This window comes from Candida pseudojiufengensis, assembly GCF_024610245.1.
Source record: "Candida pseudojiufengensis strain CBS 10847 chromosome Unknown scaffold1, whole genome shotgun sequence".
Lineage (NCBI taxonomy): Eukaryota > Fungi > Ascomycota > Pichiomycetes > Serinales > Debaryomycetaceae > Lodderomyces > Lodderomyces pseudojiufengensis.
This window is the reverse complement of record NW_026261530.1, coordinates 1,381,690-1,407,575: the sequence shown is the minus strand read 5'-3', so window position 1 is coordinate 1,407,575 and position 25,886 is coordinate 1,381,690. Positions and strand designations below refer to the sequence as shown.

At 31.9% G+C, this 25,886-nt stretch overlaps 14 protein-coding genes across 14 annotated transcripts; 10 read left to right on the top strand and 4 right to left on the bottom strand. All coding sequences in view use genetic code 12, as the record gives it.

Moving 5' to 3' along the window:
* Positions 1-324: 324 nt before the first annotated feature.
* Positions 325-1,362, top strand: PTP1 (tyrosine protein phosphatase; the record flags this gene model as incomplete). The annotated part of the gene is made up of 1 exon (XM_051758553.1): positions 325-1,362. The coding sequence occupies one exon, from the start codon at positions 325-327 to the stop codon at positions 1,360-1,362; it is 1,038 nt and encodes a 345-aa protein (XP_051614099.1).
* Positions 1,363-1,776: 414 nt separating this feature from the next.
* On the top strand, positions 1,777-2,454 carry KGF55_003726 (uncharacterized protein; the record flags this gene model as incomplete). Its single annotated transcript, XM_051758551.1, has 1 exon — positions 1,777-2,454. One exon carries the CDS (start codon positions 1,777-1,779, stop codon positions 2,452-2,454), a length of 678 nt encoding a protein of 225 aa, XP_051614098.1.
* A 303-nt stretch (positions 2,455-2,757) lies between these two features.
* On the top strand, positions 2,758-4,599 carry SSB1 (Hsp70 family ATPase; the record flags this gene model as incomplete). The annotated part of the gene is made up of 1 exon (XM_051758550.1): positions 2,758-4,599. The coding sequence occupies one exon, from the start codon at positions 2,758-2,760 to the stop codon at positions 4,597-4,599; it is 1,842 nt and encodes a 613-aa protein (XP_051614097.1).
* Positions 4,600-4,773: 174 nt separating this feature from the next.
* RIO2 (protein kinase) lies at positions 4,774-6,063 on the bottom strand (the record flags this gene model as incomplete). Its single annotated transcript, XM_051758549.1, has 1 exon — positions 4,774-6,063. The coding sequence occupies one exon, from the start codon at positions 6,061-6,063 to the stop codon at positions 4,774-4,776; it is 1,290 nt and encodes a 429-aa protein (XP_051614096.1).
* Positions 6,064-6,169: 106 nt separating this feature from the next.
* On the top strand, positions 6,170-7,294 carry KGF55_003723 (uncharacterized protein; the record flags this gene model as incomplete). Its single annotated transcript, XM_051758548.1, has 1 exon — positions 6,170-7,294. One exon carries the CDS (start codon positions 6,170-6,172, stop codon positions 7,292-7,294), a length of 1,125 nt encoding a protein of 374 aa, XP_051614095.1.
* A 27-nt stretch (positions 7,295-7,321) lies between these two features.
* DCP2 (decapping enzyme complex catalytic subunit) lies at positions 7,322-9,643 on the bottom strand (the record flags this gene model as incomplete). Its single annotated transcript, XM_051758547.1, has 1 exon — positions 7,322-9,643. The coding sequence occupies one exon, from the start codon at positions 9,641-9,643 to the stop codon at positions 7,322-7,324; it is 2,322 nt and encodes a 773-aa protein (XP_051614094.1).
* Positions 9,644-9,798: 155 nt separating this feature from the next.
* Positions 9,799-10,653, top strand: KGF55_003721 (uncharacterized protein; the record flags this gene model as incomplete). The annotated part of the gene is made up of 1 exon (XM_051758546.1): positions 9,799-10,653. The coding sequence occupies one exon, from the start codon at positions 9,799-9,801 to the stop codon at positions 10,651-10,653; it is 855 nt and encodes a 284-aa protein (XP_051614093.1).
* A 1,000-nt stretch (positions 10,654-11,653) lies between these two features.
* RPS20 (40S ribosomal protein uS10) lies at positions 11,654-12,013 on the top strand (the record flags this gene model as incomplete). Its single annotated transcript, XM_051758545.1, has 1 exon — positions 11,654-12,013. One exon carries the CDS (start codon positions 11,654-11,656, stop codon positions 12,011-12,013), a length of 360 nt encoding a protein of 119 aa, XP_051614092.1.
* Positions 12,014-12,823: 810 nt separating this feature from the next.
* On the top strand, positions 12,824-17,161 carry KGF55_003719 (ATP-binding cassette bilirubin transporter; the record flags this gene model as incomplete). The annotated part of the gene is made up of 1 exon (XM_051758544.1): positions 12,824-17,161. One exon carries the CDS (start codon positions 12,824-12,826, stop codon positions 17,159-17,161), a length of 4,338 nt encoding a protein of 1,445 aa, XP_051614091.1.
* A 277-nt stretch (positions 17,162-17,438) lies between these two features.
* On the top strand, positions 17,439-17,846 carry KGF55_003718 (mitochondrial pyruvate carrier; the record flags this gene model as incomplete). The annotated part of the gene is made up of 1 exon (XM_051758543.1): positions 17,439-17,846. One exon carries the CDS (start codon positions 17,439-17,441, stop codon positions 17,844-17,846), a length of 408 nt encoding a protein of 135 aa, XP_051614090.1.
* A 48-nt stretch (positions 17,847-17,894) lies between these two features.
* KGF55_003717 (uncharacterized protein) lies at positions 17,895-18,941 on the bottom strand (the record flags this gene model as incomplete). The annotated part of the gene is made up of 1 exon (XM_051758542.1): positions 17,895-18,941. The coding sequence occupies one exon, from the start codon at positions 18,939-18,941 to the stop codon at positions 17,895-17,897; it is 1,047 nt and encodes a 348-aa protein (XP_051614089.1).
* Positions 18,942-19,096: 155 nt separating this feature from the next.
* CDC23 (anaphase promoting complex subunit) lies at positions 19,097-20,893 on the top strand (the record flags this gene model as incomplete). Its single annotated transcript, XM_051758540.1, has 1 exon — positions 19,097-20,893. One exon carries the CDS (start codon positions 19,097-19,099, stop codon positions 20,891-20,893), a length of 1,797 nt encoding a protein of 598 aa, XP_051614088.1.
* A 747-nt stretch (positions 20,894-21,640) lies between these two features.
* Positions 21,641-23,392, top strand: KGF55_003715 (serine C-palmitoyltransferase; the record flags this gene model as incomplete). Its single annotated transcript, XM_051758539.1, has 1 exon — positions 21,641-23,392. One exon carries the CDS (start codon positions 21,641-21,643, stop codon positions 23,390-23,392), a length of 1,752 nt encoding a protein of 583 aa, XP_051614087.1.
* A 62-nt stretch (positions 23,393-23,454) lies between these two features.
* On the bottom strand, positions 23,455-25,773 carry KGF55_003714 (putative ubiquitin-protein ligase; the record flags this gene model as incomplete). Its single annotated transcript, XM_051758538.1, has 1 exon — positions 23,455-25,773. One exon carries the CDS (start codon positions 25,771-25,773, stop codon positions 23,455-23,457), a length of 2,319 nt encoding a protein of 772 aa, XP_051614086.1.
* Between the last annotated feature and the right edge of the window lie 113 nt (positions 25,774-25,886).

The window sequence follows — 25,886 nt, the reverse complement described above, 5'->3', positions numbered from 1 at the left end:
TTTGCAATTTAAATTTCCGCAGATTGTCACAGAATTTCCAAAACTAAATCTTTATACAAACTAAAACTAAAAAAATTCGAACTCTATTCAAGATATTTTTATAATTCAAACTAAACAAAGTTTTCAATCATTATCAAATACTTATATTTAACTCATTTACATTCAATCTTTATTGCTCACTTGAAAGTGTTATTACCGCTTACATAAGGCTTTCCCACAAGTTAAATTAGGTAACAAAAACGATTTAGAAAAAAAGAAATATTCTATCAGATCAAGCAAAGAATCTCAAAGATGTATACTCTGTTACTTCTTCTATTTAATAGAATGAATATTTTCAAGAAACCACTAATACATACGAATGGTTCATCGTCAAGTCAGGGTGTCTCAGGTTCCAAGTCACCAACTTCACAATCATTGCCACTATTATTAACTATCTCGCCCCAAGAGATACGAAATAAATTTGATGAATTGAATGAGGTAGAATCAAATAGAATAATTGAAGGTTTAAATAATCCTACTACATCTCATTGGGCATTGACTGCTGCCATATCAAAACAAAATAAAAGCAGGAACAGATATACAAACGTCACACCTTGGAATGAAAGTAGAGTAAAACTACCGGTGAAGCAAGATTCTTATTCAAATTATATTAATGCTTCATATGTAAATTTATCAACAAATGACTTAAAGAATTCATATATTGCTTGTCAGGGACCATTAGATACAACGACAAATCACTTTTGGTCAATGAGTTTTGAAGAACTGGAGAAGCAAGGAAATGATATCATAATAATTGTAATGGTTACTCCATTGATTGAACAAGGGATGGTGAAATGCGATAAATATTGGCCAGATCTAGGTGAAAAATGGGATTTTGGGCGTAAGAATTTAGAGGATGGAATAGTATATGATGATTTAACAATCGAAAATATTAATGAAACATATGATCAAAATGAAGATTATTTAGTCACTGAATTTTTACTCAAATCTGGTTCGAAAGAGAAGAAAGTATATCACTTTTATTATTACAAGTGGGCTGATGCAAAAGTTCCACCATCTTCAATTCCGCTACAAAATTTATCCAATCATATAAAGGAAACGAAACAACTTTCACAAAACGCACCGGTTCCAATCGTTCATTGTTCAGCAGGTGTAGGCAGATCTGGTACATTCATGGTATACGATCATTTGTTTCAAGATAAAAATAAGTTCAAAGAAATTTTGAATGACCACAAGACTAAAGACTTTATATACAAAACGGTTTATCAGTTACGAACTCAACGTATGATGATGGTTCAAACCGTCCATCAATTTCAATTCTTATACGGACTAGGTAAAGATATTTATAACGAGGATGATTAAAATTTGTAGATCAAATGTAATTAAATAATAACTAATATATAATATAAGCTAGAAATGAGTTTTGTTATCTTTTTACTAAATACTTAAATGTAACGCACTTGGACGTTTTGCACCTTTATCAAATAAGATCGATGAACCAGGCCTTTAACTTCGTTAAGAAATTGTTTTGGTCTAAGTTACAACAATTTCATCTTTCAACCTATTCATGTGATTCGTAGTAACCCATTAATGCTTAGTATCATAAGGACACTACAAATGACTATGAAATTATAATCCTAAAAGCGTTAGATTATGAGAACACAACTAATCTGTTGGAGTCATTGGTGTGATAAGTTTGTTGCAACTAGGTTAAAAATAATTTTTGCAACACTTTTTTTGCAACACTTCTTTTTAACCACCCACGGATTAAAAATCATGCTTACAATCCTACTTGACATGGTAGGCAAAGAGTTGATTGAGAAAAACTGTAATTCAAAGATTGGATCTTTTGAAATTGAAAAAAATTCGAATTTACCCAGCATGTATTATGAGTTAATAATTGATGTTATTCAATTGCATGTTTTAAAAAGTATTATACAAATTCTTTTGGAATCACAGAAAATGATTTTGATTAAAGGGTCAATAGAAGATAGCTTCAACTTGAAAGGAATCTATATAGGTTTTGGATTAATCAAGGTGATGAATAGTGACCCTGAAGAGATCTGTAAAGCAATGAGCAAAACCTCAAGACATGAATCTTTGTTTGATACAACTCCACTTTATTCAGCACCAAGAGAATTGATAAAACCACTCGATACACACAAGAGTGAAACATTCCCGAAAAACGACTCGCAAAACAATTTTGTCGAAAGAAAGTTCAACCTAAATTCAACGCAAGTAACCAAAATATTAGGTAAAAATGGTCAAACTTTAAATTCAATTAGACTTCAGCTGAAATGTTGGATCAACGTTGAGAATCCACTAATATTGGAACATCAATATAGAAGAAAAGATGTGATGCAAACGATAACTATTGGGGGAACACCAAGTAATGTTCAAATTGTGCTTGATGAGCTCATGCAATTATTAAAGTCTTTTGCAAAGACTGGATAAATTTGGTTGCAAAATACTTGAGTATCATAAAATTGTTTTGTATGGAATTACATTAAGCGGTTAATGGGGGCTTCAGCTGATTTGCGACATGAGTTTTTGGATCTACGACAAAGCATCCCATTTAGAATAATCTTGCTACCAAAAATCAATACTTTTGTACCACAAATATTTTTTTGCAAAGCTTGAAAAATTTTTCATTCTTTTCACTAAAAAAAAATTATACACTTAGTTTAAAATTTGTATATTTCTCCCTTCTTTTCTTCAATTACTACCACTACTAAATTAATTATAATTTAATACATAATGGCTGACGGTGTTTTCCAAGGTGCTATTGGTATCGATTTAGGTACAACCTATTCATGTGTTGCTACATACGATTCAGCAGTTGAAATTATTGCAAATGAACAAGGTAACAGAGTTACTCCATCTTTTGTCGCTTTCACTAGTGAAGAAAGATTAATTGGGGATGCTGCTAAAAATCAAGCTGCTTTAAACCCAGCCAATACTGTTTTCGACGCAAAAAGATTAATTGGAAGAGCTTTCGATGATGAAGCAGTTCAAAAAGATATTAAATCATGGCCATTCAAAGTTGTTGAACAAAACGGTCAACCACAAATTGAAGTTGAATATTTAGAAGAAACCAAAACTTTCTCACCACAAGAAATTTCATCAATGGTTTTAACAAAAATGAAAGAAATTGCTGAAGCTAAAATTGGTAAAAAAGTTGAAAAAGCTGTTATCACTGTTCCAGCTTATTTCAATGATGCTCAAAGACAAGCCACTAAAGATGCAGGTGCCATTGCTGGTTTAAATGTTTTGAGAATTATTAATGAACCAACCGCCGCAGCTATTGCTTATGGTTTAGGTGCAGGTAAATCAGAAAAAGAAAGACATGTCCTTATTTTCGATTTAGGTGGTGGTACTTTCGATGTTTCATTATTAAACATTACTGGTGGTGTTTTCACCGTTAAAGCCACTGCTGGTGACACTCATTTAGGTGGTCAAGATTTCGATACCAACTTATTAGAACATTTCAAAAAAGAATTTAATAAAAAAACTGGATCAGATATTTCTGGTGATGCTAGAGCTTTAAGAAGATTGAGAACTGCTTGTGAAAGAGCTAAAAGATCATTATCATCAGGTACTCAAACCACTGTTGAAATTGATTCATTATTTGATGGTGAAGATTTCCAAGCTAATATTACCAGAGCTAGATTCGAAGATATCAATTCAGCTTTATTCAAATCAACTTTAGAACCAGTTGAACAAGTATTAAAAGATGCTAAAATTAATAAGTCACAAGTTGACGAAGTTGTCTTAGTTGGTGGTTCAACCAGAATTCCAAAAGTTCAAAAATTATTATCAGATTTCTTTGATGGTAAACAATTAGAAAAATCAATCAACCCTGATGAAGCTGTTGCTTACGGTGCCGCTGTTCAAGGTGCTATTTTAACTGGTCAATCAACTAACGATGAAACTAAAGATTTATTATTATTAGATGTTATTCCATTATCTTTGGGTGTTGCTATGCAAGGTAATGTCTTTGCTCCAGTCGTCCCAAGAAACACAACTGTCCCAACCATCAAAAGAAGAACTTTCACCACCGTTGCTGATCATCAAACCACTGTTCAATTCCCAGTTTATCAAGGTGAACGTGTTAACTGTACTGAAAACACTTTATTAGGTGAATTTGACTTGAAAAATATCCCACCAATGCAAGCTGGTGAACCAGTTTTAGAAGCTATTTTTGAAGTTGATGCTAATGGTATCTTAAAAGTTACTGCTGTTGAAAAATCAACTGGTAGATCAGCTAATATTACAATCTCAAACTCAATTGGTAGATTATCAACTGAAGAAATCGAAAAAATGATCAATGATGCTGAAAAATTCAAATCATCAGATGACGCTTTCGCTAAAAGACATGAACAAAAACAAAAATTAGAAGCTTATGTTGCCTCAGTTGAATCAACTGTCACAGACCCAGTCTTAAGTGCTAAATTGAAAAAATCAGCTAAAGATAAGATTGAAACTGCTTTATCTGATGCTTTACAAACTTTAGAAATTGAAGATTCAAGTGCTGACGATTATAGAAAAGCTGAATTAACTTTGAAGAGAGCTGTTACCAAAGGTATGGCTACTCGTTAAAAGGAGTCTACATAGTTATTGTATAAATTAATGAATTAAAATAAATCAAAAACATTGTATAAAAATTAATTTTATTTTGTAAGTTATTGGAGTTCTACAAATGTTATTTAGATTCAATGATATGTATTTGCAACCTAAATAGGGAGAATGAATAAATTTCTAATGACAGTCATATTATTCGTCAAGTATATAATTACCCAACTTGTCCATTTTTAAGCTCTTATCACCAGCTGATATAGCTGCAATAATTTTTTCATTTTCTTCCTCCAAATTGGGTCCTTCCTTTTTATTTAACTCTTCGGCTTGGTCATCTTCGTAGACATCCTCATCATCATCTTCATCTTCATCTTCCATTTCCTCATCATCTTCATCTTCTACTTCAGACAAATCATCATTGTCATCAGTCACTATTCTCATCCCCAATACAGCTTTCTCCAAGTCTTTCTCTTCTCGATTACCTGTATTTTTTTTAGCATACCCAGAAGCTTGCACCTCAACATCCAACAGCTTTTCTCTAATTATATCTCTTTTAAAGTTTGGGTAAGCATATCTATAACCATCTCCATAACCATCAGTATCATACATAGTCGGATCATGTTGAGGATCATATTTGAATTTCTTTTTGAAAAAGTCTCGAATTCCCGTAACATCTCTATCAAAATATTGTTTTGCATCTATGTGCTCAATTGAAACACATTGTGGGAAATCTATTACAACAAATTCACCTTTGTCTATCGGATATTTGATTAAAATATTAAACTCATTAAAATCACAATGTATTAAACCGTATCTAGCTAACTTTACAATAAAATTCATCAATTCCGAATATAATTTCTTATAATCCATATTTCCTAAGTTAGAAGAATTGAGGTGTTTCATCGGTATTCCTTTAATCCATTCCATCATTACGCAATGTCTTGAATAATCAAAAGGTCGCGGTACTTTGAATCCGTTATCATATAATATGGTCATAAATTGATATTCCTTTGCAGCTGCCAATCTTGATAAATACATCCAATTCGAAGTTGACTTATTTTTCAAATAATCTCTATTGTTTTTAACAGTTTTAAATGAAGTTCTACCTAATCTATGAATTTTCAATACTTTTTGCGTACCCTGAGGATCACTTATTGAAAAAATATCCGACTCTTTACCTACTCCAATTGTTGATCCTACAGAGTACAAAGTGTCTCTATTCAACATTGATTTCAAAGCTAAATAATCGTACCCATTATAAGTCAATCTGAATCCATCATATTTTGCATTTCGTAGTCTTGAAACTAATTTTAATTTAGCTAAATCTCCGATCGCTCTTTGAGTTCCAGATGATGATTTTAAGCCGGATAAAGAATGTATCATTGGTGTTGGAACTAACTCATGGTTTCTCGATCCTAATTCCACTCCCTGTAATACTTTGAAATCATCGGAGGTCAAATACCTCATGTGAGATGTATCTAATTTCATTTTGATTGTAAGAAAAAGTCATCTTGATATGTATTTTATTTATTCAAATTTTGTGTTTCAGATTTAAATTTCTATTTTACATTTTCCTTTATGTAAACAAATTCGAATGGTGAATCAACGAAGCAAAAGAGCAGTCTTTTTTCAAAGAAAAACTGAACCAGAGCCACAGGAATCAATTTTGAGCAAACATGGTCAACCAGATCTGAACTTTGTTGATACGACCATCGAAAATCTGTTTTATCCATGGACAACGTTGGAACCGAAAGAGCGAAAACTACCACCAATCAAAAAGTTAAGACCATTAAAAGACTTATGTGCATTTAAAATTTCTTTACAATACGCAAAGATTGATGAGGACCTACTAAAATCACTACCTTGGCATATATGGAAACTTGTATGGGGATATATATTATACAATGGTAAAGATTCAATTGATGTCTATTGTAAGTTTAATAACATATTTGGTTCCAATCCAGAATTCCGAAGTCACATAAAAACACCTGATAAACTTCAAACTGAAGCAATTGGATCCAACAAAATTGCGAGAAACAGGTTTCATAGACTTGACTCAATTTTCAAAAACGTACCGATGTCAGAACTCGTTTCAGTGTTGAACAAATCTAAATCAAAAATTATTTTGGACTTGTCACACCTTCAAAGTTTGAAAAGAGAAGATTATTTCATGCTTTTCAATATTACTAATTTAATGTGCTTGAATTTAAGTAATCATCCAATTGATGATTCATTTTGTACTCATTTAAGTTCGGCAATTAATAATGGTAAATTGAGTGGTCTTTATATGCTTAAATTGTGTAATACCAATATAACAAGAGCGGGACTTTTGAAAATTGCAACAGCACCAAACTCCAATATTCAGTATATTGAGATAAATAGTGATTTAAATCACCACGATTGGAATTGTTTAGTGGACGTAAGGGACTTACCTTTGGCGAAAAAATTTTACCATATGAGTAATCTTTATCACAGCAAGCAATTGTCGCATTTAAACATATGGGATCTACTTGTGGTTGACGAAACTTATCCGGCATCATTAGATATACTTTGGAGAGCGAGATTTGCGTTAAGGTCACAACACTCACTAGTTTACCTTAACAATGTATTTTTGGACGCTTATAGGCCGAAATATCGAGCAATACCAGAAGGAGAAGAATCAGAGTCAAGAAAGCGTAGAAAGTTGAAGACTAATGCAAATGATTTTTTTTCGCTATAGGTTAGATCAAATGTCTTACAATTATTTTTAAGTGGATGAATTTCCACGATTTAATAATGCCAATAATCCTTTACCTTGGTCATTACTTTGAGGAAATAAGCCGAATGATTTTTGCTCAGACTGATGTTGATGCGGTTGATTAAATATTCCTAAGGGTTTGCTTGCTTGTAGTTGTGGCAGTATTTGTGGTTGTGATGGTTGTGGTTGTGACGGTTGTGGTTGTGATTGTGATTGGATATGTGTCTGTGTCTGTGTTTGTTGTTGTAATGGTTGATGTGATTGTTGTTGCGAGTGTTGATCTAATGTAATTGGATCAACAAGATGATCAACATCTTCATCATCACTCTCTATATCAAAATTTTTATATGCTTTATTCAAAAATTCATCATTTTCATAATTATCATCAAAATCCTCAAAATCTTCAAAGTCTTCAAAATTTTCTAATTTTTCATTCTGTAATTGAGTTTTTTCGATTGATTGAACTGTATTATTTTTATTTTCTATCCATAGCTCAGGGAATGATGTTGTGACTGGTGGTTCTTCATTTCCACTGAATCTTTCAACACTTGCTAATATGTTTGGTGACGCTGTAAATCCAGGTGAAGGATCTTTTTTACCCCAAATTTCCTTGTTCGTAATCTCAGAGGGCTTTTTATTCAACATGCTTAATAGTTTATTGGCAGACACAGATGTAGATGATTGGGACCCAGAACTTTCATTGATTGGTTTTTTTAATAAACTTAAAAAGTCTTTTGTAGGTGATACTACTGGTTCCTCGTTCTTTTCTTCTTTATTCAACAAGCCCAAAAACCCATTCTTGGGGCTTTCTTGATTCAGGTCTGTCTTACGTAAAAATCCGATAAGCTGTTCCGATGCTGCTTCATTTTTTTTGGGTTCATCTTGTTTTGATTTAAGCAGTGGTGGGGAGTTCATTTCTTCGTTTGTAGTATTACTTTTGGAATTATTTAACTGTGAAACATCTTCTGCTTCTTTGTTATCTGTACGTTTGAGTAATTTGATTTTCTTACCAACGGCCGGTTGTCTTTGATATGATGATCTGATTGATTCTTCGATTTCATTGGAAGGAATTTGACGCAGCGACGTAGCTGGTCTTTCCACAGTAGTTTCAGGTACAGTTTTGATTTCAATTGCCTCCTCATCCACTTGTTTTTGCTTTTTCTTTGGGAATACACTCAACAATTGTTGAGCTCTTGATCTAATATTTTCAGATTCAATTGACTTCTTTTTTTGCTTGATATTGTTGTCATCTATTCTCTTCTCGGCTTTGGTAGTCGTTAATATTGACAATAACTCTTTTGAATTTGTTGATGGTTTTTTAAGTTGTTCTGGTTTGGGCGCAACAGGTTGTTGATAGAATTGTTGATTTTGTACAGGCGCTGCTGACGGTATAGTCAAACCAAAGAATGGATGATGTTGATGATAAATAGGCATTTGATTTTGAGGTATTGGAACATTGACTATATTGGAAGGTTTTTCTTCATCTTTATGAGCAACTTTTTGTAATATATTTAATAGTTCCCTACCTGCGTCAGCACTTTCAACAGGTTTGTTTAGACCCATCAACTCTTTTAATCCGAGTTCTGCTTGAAGCATTAATTCTTCTTCGTTTTGCACTCCTTGGTTTTTACTTATCCATTTCAAGACAGCTTTCATTATAGTTGCAACTATAAAATAATTATTTGGATTTGATTTGATTTTTTTTTGAAGTGATTTAATGTCAAACCATTTTATTTCAGATATTTCAAATCTTGCTAAGGGTTCAAATTTGGTATCTTCAGGTACATTCTTGACTAAAAAGATTTTGTAATTCTTACCCTTAATTGTTCTTTCAACATAATCATTTTCTACAATTAAATCTCGAGTATTAAATCCAATTTCTTCTTCCACTTCACGCACAGCACAAGCCACATCACTTTCATCTTTTGATATTTTGCCTCTTGGAAATGACCATGTATTAGATTCTGTGCCTTTCACCAATAATATTTTTGATAAATCTTTTGTGAACAATGCAACACCTCTTACTGGTATTGTACTTTTATATTTCCCAAATCTTGATAACGCATCGGTAGGATCTCCCCATTTCCATATTAGTGGACATTTTTCCAATATCTTGGTAGAAAAATTCCTCATTTTCAATGCTGGTAGATTAGGGTTTAATTGCCGTACAAAATCCAAATAAAACCAATGAGCTTCTTCCACTTGAAAGAATATTCTTTCAATTGATGATAAATCTTCTTCTGGTACATTGATTAAAAATCTCACTATTAAATCCTCTAGCACATGATCTAAGGTCTGGTTAGCTAGACCATTCCTCAATTGTATTGACATGATGATTTAGGTAGATGGTTTTATATAAGTTTATATGTATATCTTGTTTGTAAAGATCAACAAACATGCAAAAAAAAATTAAATATGAGACTCAAATTTATGAATCAAATAAACACTACCAGCACCATTCACTAGTATTTAAAAAATCTACATAAATGTTTGGTACAAGGCTGTTCAGTACCAGCTCGAGACATTTCAAGGTATTAAACACACTCAAAGAAGTATCGAAACCACCCCAATCATCATCAATTGAAATGACTAGACCAATAGGACTTCAGAAACCGATACTATTGAATCATAAATTATCAGATACTTACTCAATATCAAATATTGGAAGAGAATTATTTGGAGATCAAGCAAAAGAAAGAAGACAAAAGAACCTAGATTATGATTTAAAGCATTCCCCAATATACGAAGCCAAATCATTTGAAAATACAAAAGGTAAAATATTCAAACCTCCAATCTCATGGTTTAGACAAGACAAGTCCTTGTATTTTCCAGATTTTATTGCCAAAACTTTAACAGGAAAACAAGAAAGTTTGTATGACGTGCTAAGCAACAAATATAATATTGTTAGATTATTTTCATCAATTACTGGAGATCAATGTACAAAATCATACTTTAAGTATCAAAATAAAGACTATTACTCAAAAAATTATCAAGATTTTAGAACTCAATTTCCAAATTTTCAGATAATAGACATCAATATGCCGACAAGCTGGATAAAGGGATTTGTATTGAACCTATCTTTATCGAATTTGAGAAAAACAATATCCCCAGATAGATACAATAAATACTTTATACTACCTATCCATATTTTAACTCCAGATATACGAGAGAAATTACATTGCGATAATCAGTGTTCAGGATATATTTATATTCTAGATCCACGAGGGAAAATTAGATGGGCCACTAGTGGATACGCTACTCCAGAAGATTTAGATTTGATGTGGAAAGTTGTCAGAGGTTTGGAAAAAGAAGCTCTCAAAAAGGAAACATCAAGTGAATAGAAATGTTCTCAACATTTACATACCAAAAAAATTGCATACTAATAGAGTTTAATTTTTGCAACATCTTGAGAAATTTGATTTCAAATTCTAGTACATTGACTGCTAAATCATGTTTCAAACTTGAATAATACTAGATCGCATCTTACTCCTTTTTGTGTAACGATCTTGATCTATATTTCATGCGTCTTCTCGGAAAGTTAATTATTACATTCTCAAATTATGTTCTTTTTGAAAGAACTACTTACATTAAATATCTATCAACGATCAGACGAACTCGTCGTGTCATCGAATAGTATGTTTCAACTGTCCTATAATGTTCCAATCTCAACACAATGATGAATTTTACAATTGGGAATCTCTCTGACAATCCAAAAACTTCAAATCTGGAGAAAAATTATAATTGTTTACTGATTATTGTTGAGATTAATACCTATATAATCTTATACTAACTAGTTGGAAAGATCAATAAATTGAAAGTGATTTCATGAAATGAGATTCATTATAATCTTTGAATAGAGTACAAAGAGTGCTAGTTTCTGACAACTAGTTAGAATTCATTTGATTGTAGTGCCACCATAATGCAATACTTGAAAGGTTTACATACACAGTTTCATAATTATGTCATGTTGAGAGATCTTTCGTTGTTATAATGTTTCAAACTCTCTGCTTTTGGCTTCGAGCTTCAGCTTCGTTGTACTCTGTTATAACGAATGTACTTCAATCTAACATGATCGACCTTCTTTGAGCTTATAACCCTAAAATTATTTTTTCCCGTGTACAAAATCTAAGTGAGAGTCACGAGACTTACGAGACTTCATGTAGCTAGAGCCTGGTCGTAATTCATTTTTGTGACACAAAACTTTGTTTTCGCTTACTATCACCAACCGTCTCACAATCAAAAATTTTTCAAGTAACAAAAGGTTTTTCAGTTTGACTTAGCTTTTTCTTTCTTTTCTTCTTTTCTTCAACAACGTCAACTATCAATTAACGTATAAACAAAATGTCTGCTCCAATCAACAAGGAAAAATTAGAACAAGAACCAGAACAACAAATTCACAAAATCAGAATTACTTTGACTTCAACTAAAGTTAAAGAGTTAGAAGCTGTTTCAAACAATATTATCAGAAATGCTTCATCAAACAATATTGTTAAAAAAGGTCCAGTTCGTATGCCAACCAAGGTTTTAAAAATCACCACAAGAAAAACTCCAAATGGTGAAGGTTCTAAAACTTGGGATGCTTATGAATTAAGAATTCACAAAAGAGTTATTGATTTACAAGCACCAGCTGCTACAGTTAAAAAAATCACTCAAATTACCATCCAACCAGGTGTTGATGTCGAAGTCACCATTGCTGCTTAAGCTTGAGACCAACATTGTTTTTCAAAATTCATTTGAGTTACTTGGTTTTTTTAACTTTTGTATTGGGAGAAAGGATTAACATTGTGGAACTAACATCTGAAGTCTGGCCCTCTAGATGCGCCGTATATTAAAACTATACTGACGTTGCTGACGCATTATCAGCGTCTGATTCAAATGTCCATGTTTCAAATAATGTTGTTTTTATAATCTAAAGTACGAGTGTATAAATTTAATGAAAATATCAATCAAAGAATCTGACTGTAGTAGTACCTTTGAGTTTCTAAGTTGTGTTCAACCATGCAACTTTGTTTGAGCCACTAATACCTAGTCTGACCATTAACACCACTCTTGTGCTACACGGTTTGTTTTGTTTTGTTTTGTTTTGTTTTGATTTGTTTTGTCATTACAAGATGGGCATTTACTACCAAAATAGGACTAAAAGATCAATTTGTGAACACCAGGCCATCTGCGAGTGATCTTGATTATTACTCATAGGCTTTGTTTTCAATCATAAGATGGTTTTAGCGTTTGTGAACGGCTTTAAATTTATTAGACATCTTTTGAAAATCGTTAAATCCTGTTTTGTGTAAAGTAAACATTAAAAATGCAAAACAATTACGGCACAAAGAAATAATGAAAAACATGAACAAATGGTTAATATTAAATTTGATTTCAATTAAGAACGAATAATTCGATGTATCTAGATTAGATTTTTACAAGAATAAGCTTATTCATTAATTTGGGTGAAAAAGAATTATGAAAAATAACTATCCAGCCGTAACATGTGGGATTCGCTCATTACTTGAACCCATGGCTCCAAATAATGAGAATGCATTTAACCCATGCTTTTTAACACATTTGTTGTCAATCTTTGGATTGATCAGTATAGTTTGGGGTTTTTTCACTTATTGGATTTTATTCAACTCAAGAAAGTATGGTTATTTTAGCAATCAAGACTTAAAATCCAAACAAAATATCAAGGTATTACTCGTCCTTATTGAATTCATTTTATTTGCATATGTATCAAGTTTCATCACCATTCATGAAAGATTTGCGGATCAAAAATTAATTTCATTTGGAGTACTTAGCATCACCTTGATATTGATCATTTTACCCTTACATGTTTTGGAACCTTTTTATTCCCCAATTCAATTAGACGTCTTGTTGATTTTTTGGCCGTGTTTTACAATTTTTGTTAGTACATTATATTTTCAAGATAATTATACACAATGGGTGTTAGTGCAAAACACCAATACTTTCATTGAACTTTTGTTAATATTGAATTCAATAAACATTTTCATTTTGGAGTATTACTATTATAATCCATCATCTGAATTAATCAAAGATTATAAAAAAAGAGGAGAAGAAATCAAATTGGAAGAACCTAATATAATTCAGAGAGTTACCTTTACTTGGATGAATGATTTAATTGTGAATACATACAAAAATAAAACTGTCACGAATGCTGAGTTACCTAACAGTCCTGACAAAATTACAACTTTATATGCATCAAAAATCTTAAATTCAAACTGGCATGGAGGTAGTTTACTCAAAAGTTTACTCAAATCCTTTGGATATGGATTATCTGTATCATTTTGGTATGAAATAATTGCTAGAGCCTTAAATTTTGTTAAACCACAGCTATTGAGATTATTCATCTTGTATTTCACTGTTTCCAATCCACCAATATTGAAAGGATTATTAATTTGTATTAGCATTTTTGCAAATACAGTTTTTCAAAATACAATGAATAATAAATACATGTTGAGAAATTTGGAAAATAGTTTGAACATCAGAAGTTCCTTAACGTCATTAGTATACAAAAAGGCTCTACATTTATCAAGTGAAGGTAAATCAGCGTTCAATTCGGGAGATATAATGAATTTGATGTCAGTTGATGTTAATAGAATCTCATATGCAATGTTGAGTATCAGTGCTATATTTTATACACCATTCGATGTGATTGTGGGATTGATTTCATTATGGCCATTGCTTGGAACATCAACATTAGCAGCATTTCTCGCTATAGCGTTGATAGTCCCAATCAATATTGTTTTAGTGAAATACATAACTAAAATGAATAAAGAGCAGATGAAGTTAAAAGATCAAAGGACAAATATTATAAATGAAATTTTAATGACTATAAAAAGTATCAAATTATATGCTTGGGAAAAACCAATGCTTAAAAAATTATCAGAAGCTCGAAATGATAAAGAACTAAAAAATTTAAAAAGAGTAAGATTATTCAATCAAATTTCAAATTTCACTTGGTCATTAATTCCAATTATGATGAATCTTTTATGCTTTGGATGTTTTGTATTGACTCAAAAAAGACCGCTAACTTCAGATATTGTTTTCCCAGCAATAACTTTATTAAATTTAATATCGTCTCCAATTTTGGATTTACCAGATACTATTGATTCAATCATTGAGGGCAAAGTCGCACTAGATAGAGTGAAAAAGTTTTTGATATGCCTGGAACTTGATGAGGATTTAATCAGCTATGGGGGAAACAAGGCTATCGAAATAAAGGGAGCTTCATTTTACTGGAAATCAGAACCATATAAAGATAATCAACGAGAATTACCACATGCTTTGAAGGATATCAATTTTGAAGTCAACAAGGGAGATTTGGCATGTGTTGTTGGTAAAGTGGGTAGTGGGAAAACATCATTGTTATATGCAATACTTGGTCTGATGGTTACATTCGGGTCAGATCCATTGATTAAAGTAAATGGTAGTGTAGCCTACTGTGCTCAGAGTCCTTGGATCATGAATGCATCAGTGAAGGAGAATGTTTTATTTGGTCATAGGTATGATCAGGAATATTATGAATTAGTCATTAGAGCTTGTCAGTTAGAACAAGATCTTAGAATACTACCAGATGGAGATGAGACTCAAGTTGGTGAAAAAGGAGTCAGTTTATCTGGTGGTCAGAAAGCGAGACTATCATTAGCTAGGGCAGTGTATGCTCGTGCCGATATTTATTTACTTGACGATATTTTATCAGCTGTGGATTCACATGTTGGTAGAAACATAATTGAAGAGGTGATATCTAAGGATGGTCTATTAGGGGATAAAACAATTATTTTATGTACAAATTCAGTTCTGGTATTAAAATACTCAGATACGATCACGATGCTTGAAGACGGTCAGGTTAAAGAAACAACAAGATATCAAGAAATAAATGAAGAGCATCATCCACAATTGTTTAACTTGATAACAACCTTTAGCAAAAATGAGGAAACATCACCGATTAATTCAAATTCATCAAGCAGTGTTATCGAATCAAAACGTAGAAAAGCAAGTATTGAAACTTTCAATTGGGACCCTTTACAGAAATTATTACCAAATTTAAAATCTGGTCAAACTCAAGAAACTAGTCAAAAGGGTAAAGTGAAATGGAATGTATATGTTACGTATTTTAAAGCTTGTTCATTACCGGGCATTGGGTTGTGGATTATTGTGTTATTATTCTCCAATTGTTTATCTATCGGCAGTAATTATTGGTTGAAACATTGGACTGAAGAAAATTCAGAAACTGGATCTAATCAAAATATTTGGTCCTTTTTATTTGTCTATGCTGCATTGGGAATTGGTGCAACATTTATGACTATTTCGAGACAATTGATAATGAAATTATGGCTAGGAATTAATGCATCAAAAAAAATCCATGATGAAATGGCATTAAAAGTTTTGGGGTCTCCTATGGAATTTTTTGAAAGAACTCCAGTTGGTAGAATAATGAACCGTTTCACAAATGATATTAATAGAATAGATGACAACATTCCAAATACTTTTGCTGCTTTTGTCGCCCAGATTATGAGAACTTTTTTAACTTTGATTGTTGTGAGTATTGCTATACCGGCATATTCCATTGTTATATTGATATTGGGTGTAATTTATTACTATTATGAAACTTATTATGTAGCTATTTCAAGAGAATTGAAAAGATTAGTTTCTGTATCAAGGTCTCCAATCTATGGACATTTGGGTGAAAGTTTGAATGGTATTGATACCATTAGGGCTTACGGACAAGCTGATAGGTTTGAATTCATCATGAGTAAGATCATAGATTTTAATTTGAAATCTCAATACATGCTTACATCAATTAATCGTTGGTTATTTTTTAGATTGCAGGTTATTGGTGGATTGGCAGTTTTGTCTGCTTCAATCATGTTGATATCTACCACAAAGACTTCTCAACCGTTAACATCTTCAATGGCTGGGTTTTTAATGACTTACGCACTTCAAGTGACTGGATCTTTAAGGATCGTTGTTAGACAGTCTGCGGAAGTTGAAACTAGTGTTGTTGCGGTTGAAAGATGTTTAGAATATACTGAATTGAAATCTGAAGAAACTTCAGCAAATAAAGTTATACCTCCATTAAATTGGCCAACTAAAGGAGAAATTAAGTTCATAAATTATTCCACAAAATATAGGGAAAATTTGGATTTAATTTTGAAGAATATAAATTTATCAATTAAGCAAAATGAAAAAATTGGAGTAGTTGGAAGAACAGGAGCTGGGAAAAGTTCATTGGCCTTATCAATTTTTAGAATTATTGAACCAGTAGAAGGTAATGTTGAGATTGACAATTTAAACACTAGCAATATAACCTTATTTGATTTAAGACATAAGTTAGGTATTATTCCACAAGACTCTCAATTATTCAATGGTACAATCAGACAAAACTTGGATCCATTTAACTATTATAAAGATGAAGAAATTTGGAAAGCATTGGAGTTGGCCCATTTAAAAGATCATATTGCAAAATTAGGCGAGGAAGAAGATAAGTTGTTATGTAAGATAGATGAAGGGGGATCCAATTTTTCAGCAGGTCAGAGACAGTTGATGTCATTAGCTAGAGTATTATTGAAAATGAGTGATTCTAATATTTTGGTATTAGATGAAGCGCTGTCAAGTATTGATCTTGAAACAGATAAAATTCTTCAGCAAACCATAAGATCAGAATTCAAAAATAAAACAATTGTAACTATAGCTCATAGAATTGATACTATAATGGATAGTGATAAGATAATTGGATTAGATCAAGGGGAATTGATTGAATTTGATACTCCTGAAAATCTTTTTAAGTCTCAACTGGGGGTATTTTATGGATTATGTAAACAAGGCGGTTATTTATAGAGATTTAAACAAGATTATAAATTAAGTAAGCTCTTGCGACTAATTCTTCGCTTGTCTTTTGATTCTCTATTTCAATGGTTACTCATAATTCTAACAAATGGCCGTTGTATAAATTTACACTGATGGTATCAATCGGTTATAAAATACGCACTTTTTGATAACAATAATATTTGTAACCCCAAAAATTTATTCCGCATTAATTATATCAAAAACCAACTGGATCTATTAATAACTTCACATACCACAACATACGAATCAAACAATATCACTAATAGAAATGGCATCATCAGCTCAACATGCATCCAAATTCACAAGATACTTGAATTCGGAGACAGGACCGAAAACAGTTCATTTTTGGGCCCCAGTCTTTAAATGGGCTTTAGTAATAGCAGGAATAAATGATTTACAAAGACCAGTTGAAAAATTAAGTGGAACTCAACAAATTGCATTGTTTGCAACTGGAGCCATATGGACAAGATGGGCTGGGTTTGTTATAAAACCAAGAAACCCTTTATTGGCATCAGTTAATTTCTTTTTAGGTGCTGTGGCAGGATACCAATTGATTAGAATTGTCAATTATAGACGTGAAGTAGGTGATTCACCAATGCAGGTATTCAAGTATATTTTGGATGGTGATCCAACTAAAGCTACAAGTAAGGCACCAGCGATAGAAGCAAAAAAGTAAATTTGAAAATGTTTTTAATTTTTGACTTTACTTACTTATAATACATATTCAATTATCTAACATCATGACATCGTCATCGTCATCATCATTATCATCATCATCTTCTTCTTCTACTTCTTCATCCTTTTCTACTCCTTCTTCTACTTCTTCCCCTTCATAAGACTGTTCAGGTTGCAATTCCTTTTCTAGTAATTCGCTTTCATCTTGAATTTCTTCTTCTTCACTCACTATCTCCACTACCTCAGCATCATCTCCACTCAATCTGCTTTCATTTAAGTCATCTTCCACGGAAGCTTCTTCCTCACTAAGATATTCCGTTTCTTGATCTTCTCTCGTCCGCCTATTTTCATCTTCTCTTTCGTCTACTTCTTCTTCATCTTCCTCTTCTTCCTCTTTTTCTTTTTCGTCCGTAGACTTAAGCAATTCAACTTTTTCAATCACTTCTTTAACCTTAACATTCAAGAAATGCTTCAAAAGACTATCCTGCTGTATCCAAGATCTAGTTTCTTTCTCCAATTTGACTTTTATTAAACTCAAAATCTCTAGCATCACTCTTTTCTTAATTTTTTCTTGAAACTCTAGATTAATTAAATCATGAAGAAGTTGAATATCAGGAAATATTAAATCATTTTCGTCATTGTTGGAATTTAATGCAAATAGTTGATTAAGTTTTATATTTTTTACTGATTCATCAGCAGATATTATCTTCTCACTTATTTTAATTAAGTCTTCATTATGAAACTTACGTATAGTTTTAATATTGATAGTAAAATCTGGCATTTTCACAGTCGATGCTAATTTCTCATAAGATATAGTTGTTTCTGCCAAATTTTGATTTGCTTTTGCTACTTCTGATACCAATTTGTTATAGTTTGTTATATCCTTTTTAATGAAATTCTTTTTACTCTCATTTTCAATATCTTTAAGATTTTGAATTGACCGCTGTAACTTGACTGAACTTAATATAAATCGTTTCTTCACATTCAGTATATCTTTCTTATCCACAACCTCATTGCTTATTAGTTTTTGATTGATATCATTTAATTCTTTGGTAGTAGCGAAGCTTTGGTCTATAGTTTGCAGAAATAATTCCATGGTCGCTGGAATTGAAACAAGTTGAAATGAAGATATGAAACACGATATGAATTTTGTATGTAGTTTATTTTTTTTTCAGTTTCTAAACTATAAATTTCAAAAAAACAAAAACAACACAGATTAAAAATTAGATCAAAAGTGTTTTGCATATTTGAATGTCCGAGCAGATAAATGTGAATGAACTAAGATTGCAATTGTATAATGCTACGTTGAAGCTAAACAAATTGAACTTATTTGAAGCAGCAAAATGGTGTGCAGAAGCATTAAATGGTTTATCAAAACATTCGAATGATTTGCAACCACAACCTCAAACATCAATTGAAATAGATGAACTTCAAGATCAAGAGAAATTTATATTAGCTCAAACTTATTTTAATTGTAAAGAGTTTGAAAGATGTGCTTGTGTTTTAGAGAACAGCATCAGTGGGGATGCAAAATTCTTGAGGTTATATTCCTTAATGATCGCCCTTGATAAAAGAGCCACCGAAGAGTCAGACGGATTGATTATTGCAGCACCGATTAGTGAGTCAAACTTGTTAGACACAAACTATAATTCCAATGATTATGATCAGATGAAGACGGAAAATCAATCAAGTATTTCAAACTCAAAATATACCAAGATACTAATAGAATCGGAGGAATATCTATCACATAAGGAAAATGCCTTCTTATTTTATTTAAATGGATTAATATATCGAAAGAAAAAAAAAGTTAATGATGCAATAAACAACCTATATCAATCACTACTATTATTTCCGTACAACTGGTCTTGTTGGAGAGAGCTCATAGATTCATTTGTTAATTACGAAGAGGCGTACAATTTCATACAAAGAGTGAAGAAAAAAAATGAAAGATTTGCAGACAGTCCGATGTTTCACTTTTTCGAAATTGTTGTGCTTCAAGAATCACATCAAAGACTGAATAGATTATTGGATTTAATGGATAGAATGAGTTCATTATTTCCAAAATTTACTTTTCTACAAATTCAAAATTTTTTAATTGCCAACAATCATCTTGACTATTATACCGCAGAAAATATATTTGATCAAATTTTAATTGAAGATCCTTTGAGGTTAGAAGACTTAGATTTATTTTCAAATATGCTTTATGTGATGGAAAAAAAATCAAAATTAAGTTATATAGCTGCATTTGCATCAAATCTTGATCCTTTCAGATGTGAAACTTGTTTAGTTTTAGGAAATTACTATTCCCTAAAGTCGGAGCATGAAAAAGCAATAATGTATTACAAAAGAGCTTTAATTTTAAATAAAACTTGTCTAAGTGCTTGGACTTTGATGGGGCATGAGTTTGTGGAATTAAAAAATTCTCATGCTGCTATAGAATCATATAGAAGAGCCGTTGATATTAATCCAAAAGATTTTAGAGCATGGTATGGGTTAGGTCAAGCATATGAAGTGCTAGACATGCATTTATATGCTTTGTATTACTATCAAAGAGCAACAAATCTACAACCATTGGACAAAAGAATGTGGCAAGCTATAGGAAATTGTTATGACAAAATAGATCAATTAGAAGATGCAATAAAATCGTTTGAAAAGGCATTGGCTATTGGCAAGATATCAACTGATCTGAACGTCGACGTCGGTAGTATGGGAGAGCAAACCCACATGAAAAAAATAAGCATAAACGATGATGAGTCGGACTTTATGGTTGAGCCTCATATCTGCTATAGATTAGCCCTATTACTGGAAAAGTTACATAATGTTGAAGGAACTAGAAAATACATGCAATTATGTTTTAATCAAGAGTTGGACTGGGGTATTAGTGATGAAACATCGAAAGCAAGGTTATGGCTAGCTAAAGATGCTTTAGAACAAGGTAATTTTGATGAAGCATATGATTTAGCAAAAGATTTGAATCATAGTAATGCCCATGATGTTGAAGAAGCAAGAGCAATTGCCAGGGATGCTAGAAATCGAATCAAAAAATGATTTCATACAACTTTGACTTCAAACTATTACTTTTTCATATGTGATTGAACTATAGAAGCGAATGAATTTTGGATTAACTTATCAATCAATTTTCATTTAAATGAAAATTAAGCAATAATTTGAAATAATTGATGGAAGGGAAGAAATGCCTGTTGTTTTTGGTTGAGAACCTCGTTTCATACAGAACGTCATGAATTCATCTTAATACAAAGAATGTCTTAGTGTGGAATCATCATTATGTCGAATCCTGACTTCGTGGTGTTAGTTTTAAAGGTAATTTTATTTTGGCTTCAACTTTACGCCAAGCTAATGTTTGTATATATGCTTTTGAATAAGTCAATTGTCATGTATAATTATGAATAACCTACACTCTATTTAAGATTTAAAATATTCCGATGGTATAATTATATACATTTAGCCCAAAACCAATACATTTACCAATTTACGCGGTGCGCGTTTTATTGAATTTCACGTAATTTTATCGAAAGCGAAAGCTTATATTTATAAAAAAAATTGTTTTTTATTTAACCGAAGAATCTTTTACTAATTCAATTCATCGAGTCTTTGTCGAGAAAGGAAAGAACATAGAATTTCAATTTGCTGAGGCTAAACAGGACTTTCAATTGTGGAATATCATTATTCTTTGATCAAACATTTAAATATATTCATTCGTTTCATGTTCACTTTCTAGCAGAATATCAAAATTATCAACAACAATTTGTGAAAAATATATTATTCTAAAAATTCATGACATATTCATCTGTATTCACCACTACGACGACCACCGTTACGGCCACCACTACAACGGTTGTAGGGAACATATCATCTGTCGAAACTTGGGACATTTTAATTAACACCTTGAATTTAAATATACTAAAACTTATCAGTTTAATACAAAAAATACCAGGAGGTAACATTATCGTTAGATATATCAAATCTTCCTATCAGAATGATCCAGTAAGAAGTATATTTGAGTATGCATTATTTCTTTTTGCCCTAAGTTACTTTTTCAGTGCGAAGAGGAAAGAGAATAAATCAGAAATCGTGAGATTTTCAAAAAATGAAATAACGGAATTATGTGAAGAGTGGAACCCAGAACCATTAATTGCTGAGGTGGATGCATTGGAAGTGTGGCAGTTAAAATCAATTCCTGAGATTAAAGGTCAGAATGGAAGTCATATCAAATTGAATGGTTTTGGAGACGAAACAATAGTAAATTTGGCATCGCAAGATTTCCTTGATTTAAATGAAAATACAGATATTAAAGAAGCTGCCAAGACAGAAATCAAATTAGCAGGGGTAGGGGCTTGTGGTCCTCCAAACTTTTACGGTACTCAGGATGTTCATGTTAGATTAGAAGAAGATTTAGCTAAATACTTAGGAACTGAACAAGCTATAATATATGGCCAAGATTTTGTTACTGCTGGTTCTGTAATTCCAGCATTTTTGAAAAGAGGTGATTTATGTGTTGTTGATAGAAACATTAATCTTGCTTTGCAAAAGGCTTTGATAATTTCAAGAGCTGATATTGAGTGGTTTGATCATAATGATATGGACCACCTAGAACAAATTTTGACTCAATTAAAACCAGTTTTGGCTAAGCAGAAACCAATAAGAAGAAGATTCATTGTTACTGAAGGCTTATTTGCAAACACTGGTGATATTGCGAACCTACCAGATATAGTTGAATTGAAAAACAAATTCAAGTATAGGTTGTTTCTCGACGAATCATTGTCAATCGCAGTAGTTGGACCAAAAGGTAAGGGTTTGTGTGATCATTTCAATATTGACCCACTTGAAGTTTCTATAACTATAGGGTCTATGGCTAATTCACTTGCATCATCTGGTGGGTTCTGTGTTGGTGTCGAGCCAATGATTCATCATCAAAGAATTTCGTCAAATGCTTATGTTTTCAGTGCTTCATTACCTCCGTACTCAGCAAAAGTTGCATCACGGGCTATTCGTATAATTCAGAATACTGATTCTTCTGATGGAAAGTCTGTCATTGTTTCAAAATTGCATAAATTGACTGACTTTGCTTACAAATCAATTTCTTCAGCGTTAGTTGACTCGTCGATGAGTATAACATCATCTCCACATTCCCCAATAATACATTTAGCACTCAATGAAGCATATAGATCAAGACTCAACTTACCGCTTCTATATGGTAATTCAACATTTGTTACCACTGGAAAACCATCGAAACATTTGAACTCGTTTGATGACTTTTTGAATGTTGAAAGCTTTATGTTACAAAAAATTATTGATTATGTTTTGGTAAACTCTAAAATCTTGATTACCAGAAGCAAGTTGATATTAGAACATGAAAACTTACCATTGATTCCACCTCATTTATTGATCAACATAAATTGTGGAGTATCAGAGGAAGAGATTTCCAGGTTGGTCGAGGTTTTACCGAAAGCAATCGAAGAAGTTACCAGAAATATTAATAATGAAGATGAATTTTTCGCATTAACTGACGAAATAATTAATTATTAAAATTTATATAAAAATTAATAGAACTTTTAAACCTAATATACTCCAATCATAATAAACTGACTCTAGGGTATAAAAATTTTGGAAACTCCTTGAACATCTCTTCTGCAACAGACGCAACCTTCAATTCCTTTACTAACTAAGCTCAATCTACATGATTCGCATATGGCGAAACATTTACATGGCCAAGTTATAATTTCTCTCATGTTAGTTTGACAAATGACGCATTCCAAATGGTTTGATTCCAGGTGATCTTGTTTTACTTTATCATAATTATTTGATCTATTTGTAAGTATTAGTTCTATTAGTTTACTACTTTCATCTGAGTTCTTACTCGAGCATTTTAGTTCTTTGTATTTCGATCTTGTCAATCTACCTTCAAAGTTTGTATTACTCGATTCCTCATCATTCAAAATTTCATATAGTGGTGATCTAGTAATGTCAGTTGTTGGATGGCTTATGACGCTGATTTCTTCAACTTCATATTCAGAGTCAGATTCATATTCAGATTCTTGAAGGACAGTAAAATCATTTGAATCATCATTGTTATTCAAATCTTGGCCCATTAATATTGATGCATAATTCAACTCTACATCTTCGTCACTAAATGCATTTATGTCAATAGTTTTACGTCTTTCGTTATTCTTTTTCACGTATTTTCTCAAAAATTTGGGGGTTTTCAAAATTCTTTGTTCGTAACTTGCAGGTTGTGAGTCTTTCTTCTGAAAGAATGTGAAAGGGTATTTGATTATTTTGCCCACAATGCCATAAAGTAATTGAAGTAGATATGACACAATTTGATTCATGTACAAGTATCTTTTCCTGAATACACTGTTGATCGTATCTCGTTGATTAAAGTCCGTTTTGTCTTCCTCATTTGGAGCAGCAAATGTGATCAAATTAGGCCCTGGTTTATCTATTATATTTTGATATCCAAAAACAGATTTAACACGTTGTCTTGGGTTTCTTTCAATCCATGTATCAGAATCTAATGTTACAAGACTTAACTCCGTTATGTAGCTTGATTTTCCTGCCAGTGTTATAGCTAAAACCCCTAAATTTAATAATGCTGTATAAAAGTCATCTTTCAAACTGATATTGAAATTTGAAAAACTGTCCCCTTCTTCCTCATGATTAACTTCATTTTCAAGTTCATTAGAATTATGTTCATGTAAAAAGAAACTTGCATAATTTAAACCTTGTAGTTTAAAACCGTTTGCGATGATTGCACAAATAAAAATCGTCAAGCTTATCATTATAACGTACATTATCAACACTTGAGGGGTGAACGTCATTATTAAAATTGTTGGAAATTTGAAGAATTTATCATGAGCCATGGCATTTATAAAGTATGATAGGAACCCAACTCCAATGATTGTGGATGGAATTAATCTATACCTATTATTATTAACTATAGCTCCAATATGAATATTTAAATGATTTAATATCAGAAACAATGAAACAATTAAAACTTCCTCAGTGGGTCTTTTAAAATTATTTGAATTACTGAAGAAAAAAGCTGCGTTGCTACTAAACTCTTGAAATGCCAATGAATGTTCGAAAATGGTGATACCACTTTCCGTAAAAGGTTTTCTACCTTGAATTGACGCAACAAAAGTTTCCACAAATGATGATGCACAAAATGTCAAAAATATTGGCCAATACATATCACTGGTTGGTCCAATCATGACTTGCTTGGCCGGTGTTTTCATGTATTTTGAATCAGCAAATTTTTCTGCAGTATAATTAAACAAATTGCTAGGAATTAGATTATAGAACCACATAATATCGGAATTCGACGCAATACCCAATTGTTGATTCAATTTCAACGTCACTAGAACGTTATAAATTTGTAATACTAGCATCCCCACAATTCCAATTCTAAAACTTAATACGCTCAATTTTCTCAAAACCGTAGCCAGTTTATACGCATTCATCAATGTACTTCTACCGCCTAAATGTCTTTGTCTATTTATTGCCATTTGTTGATTATGAATATTATTGGTTGATGCCATAACTAAAGTTCGATTCAAAATTAAAGCCATTATTAAACATGACAACCCGTAAATTGAACAACAATATTTGCTTATAGCTCCAAACCTATTCCATGCTGTTGTGTTTAATTGCAGATGTTCACTTTGCTCCCATATTGCGTCTATTGTCGATGTTATAAGTTTAAAAAATGGAAAGTAATCGGAGTTCAAATCATTACTCTGAAGTTCTTGTTCGAATACCGAAGTGGCATTATTAATTATTGATGATGATGAATTTAGTGACATCGTTTGGTGATTCACATGAGCTTCAATATCGAAGATGTTAGATCTCACTTGAACGTATGTTAACTTTTTTTGAAATTCTATTATTATCCGATCTGATAATGCCATGATCTAATTTTTGAAGTACTAAAAAGTTGTGTCTCAAAACTTTAATTAGCAACACGACAATTCAAAATAATAAATAAAAAAAGATGAAACATCTTGAAACAAATATATCAAAA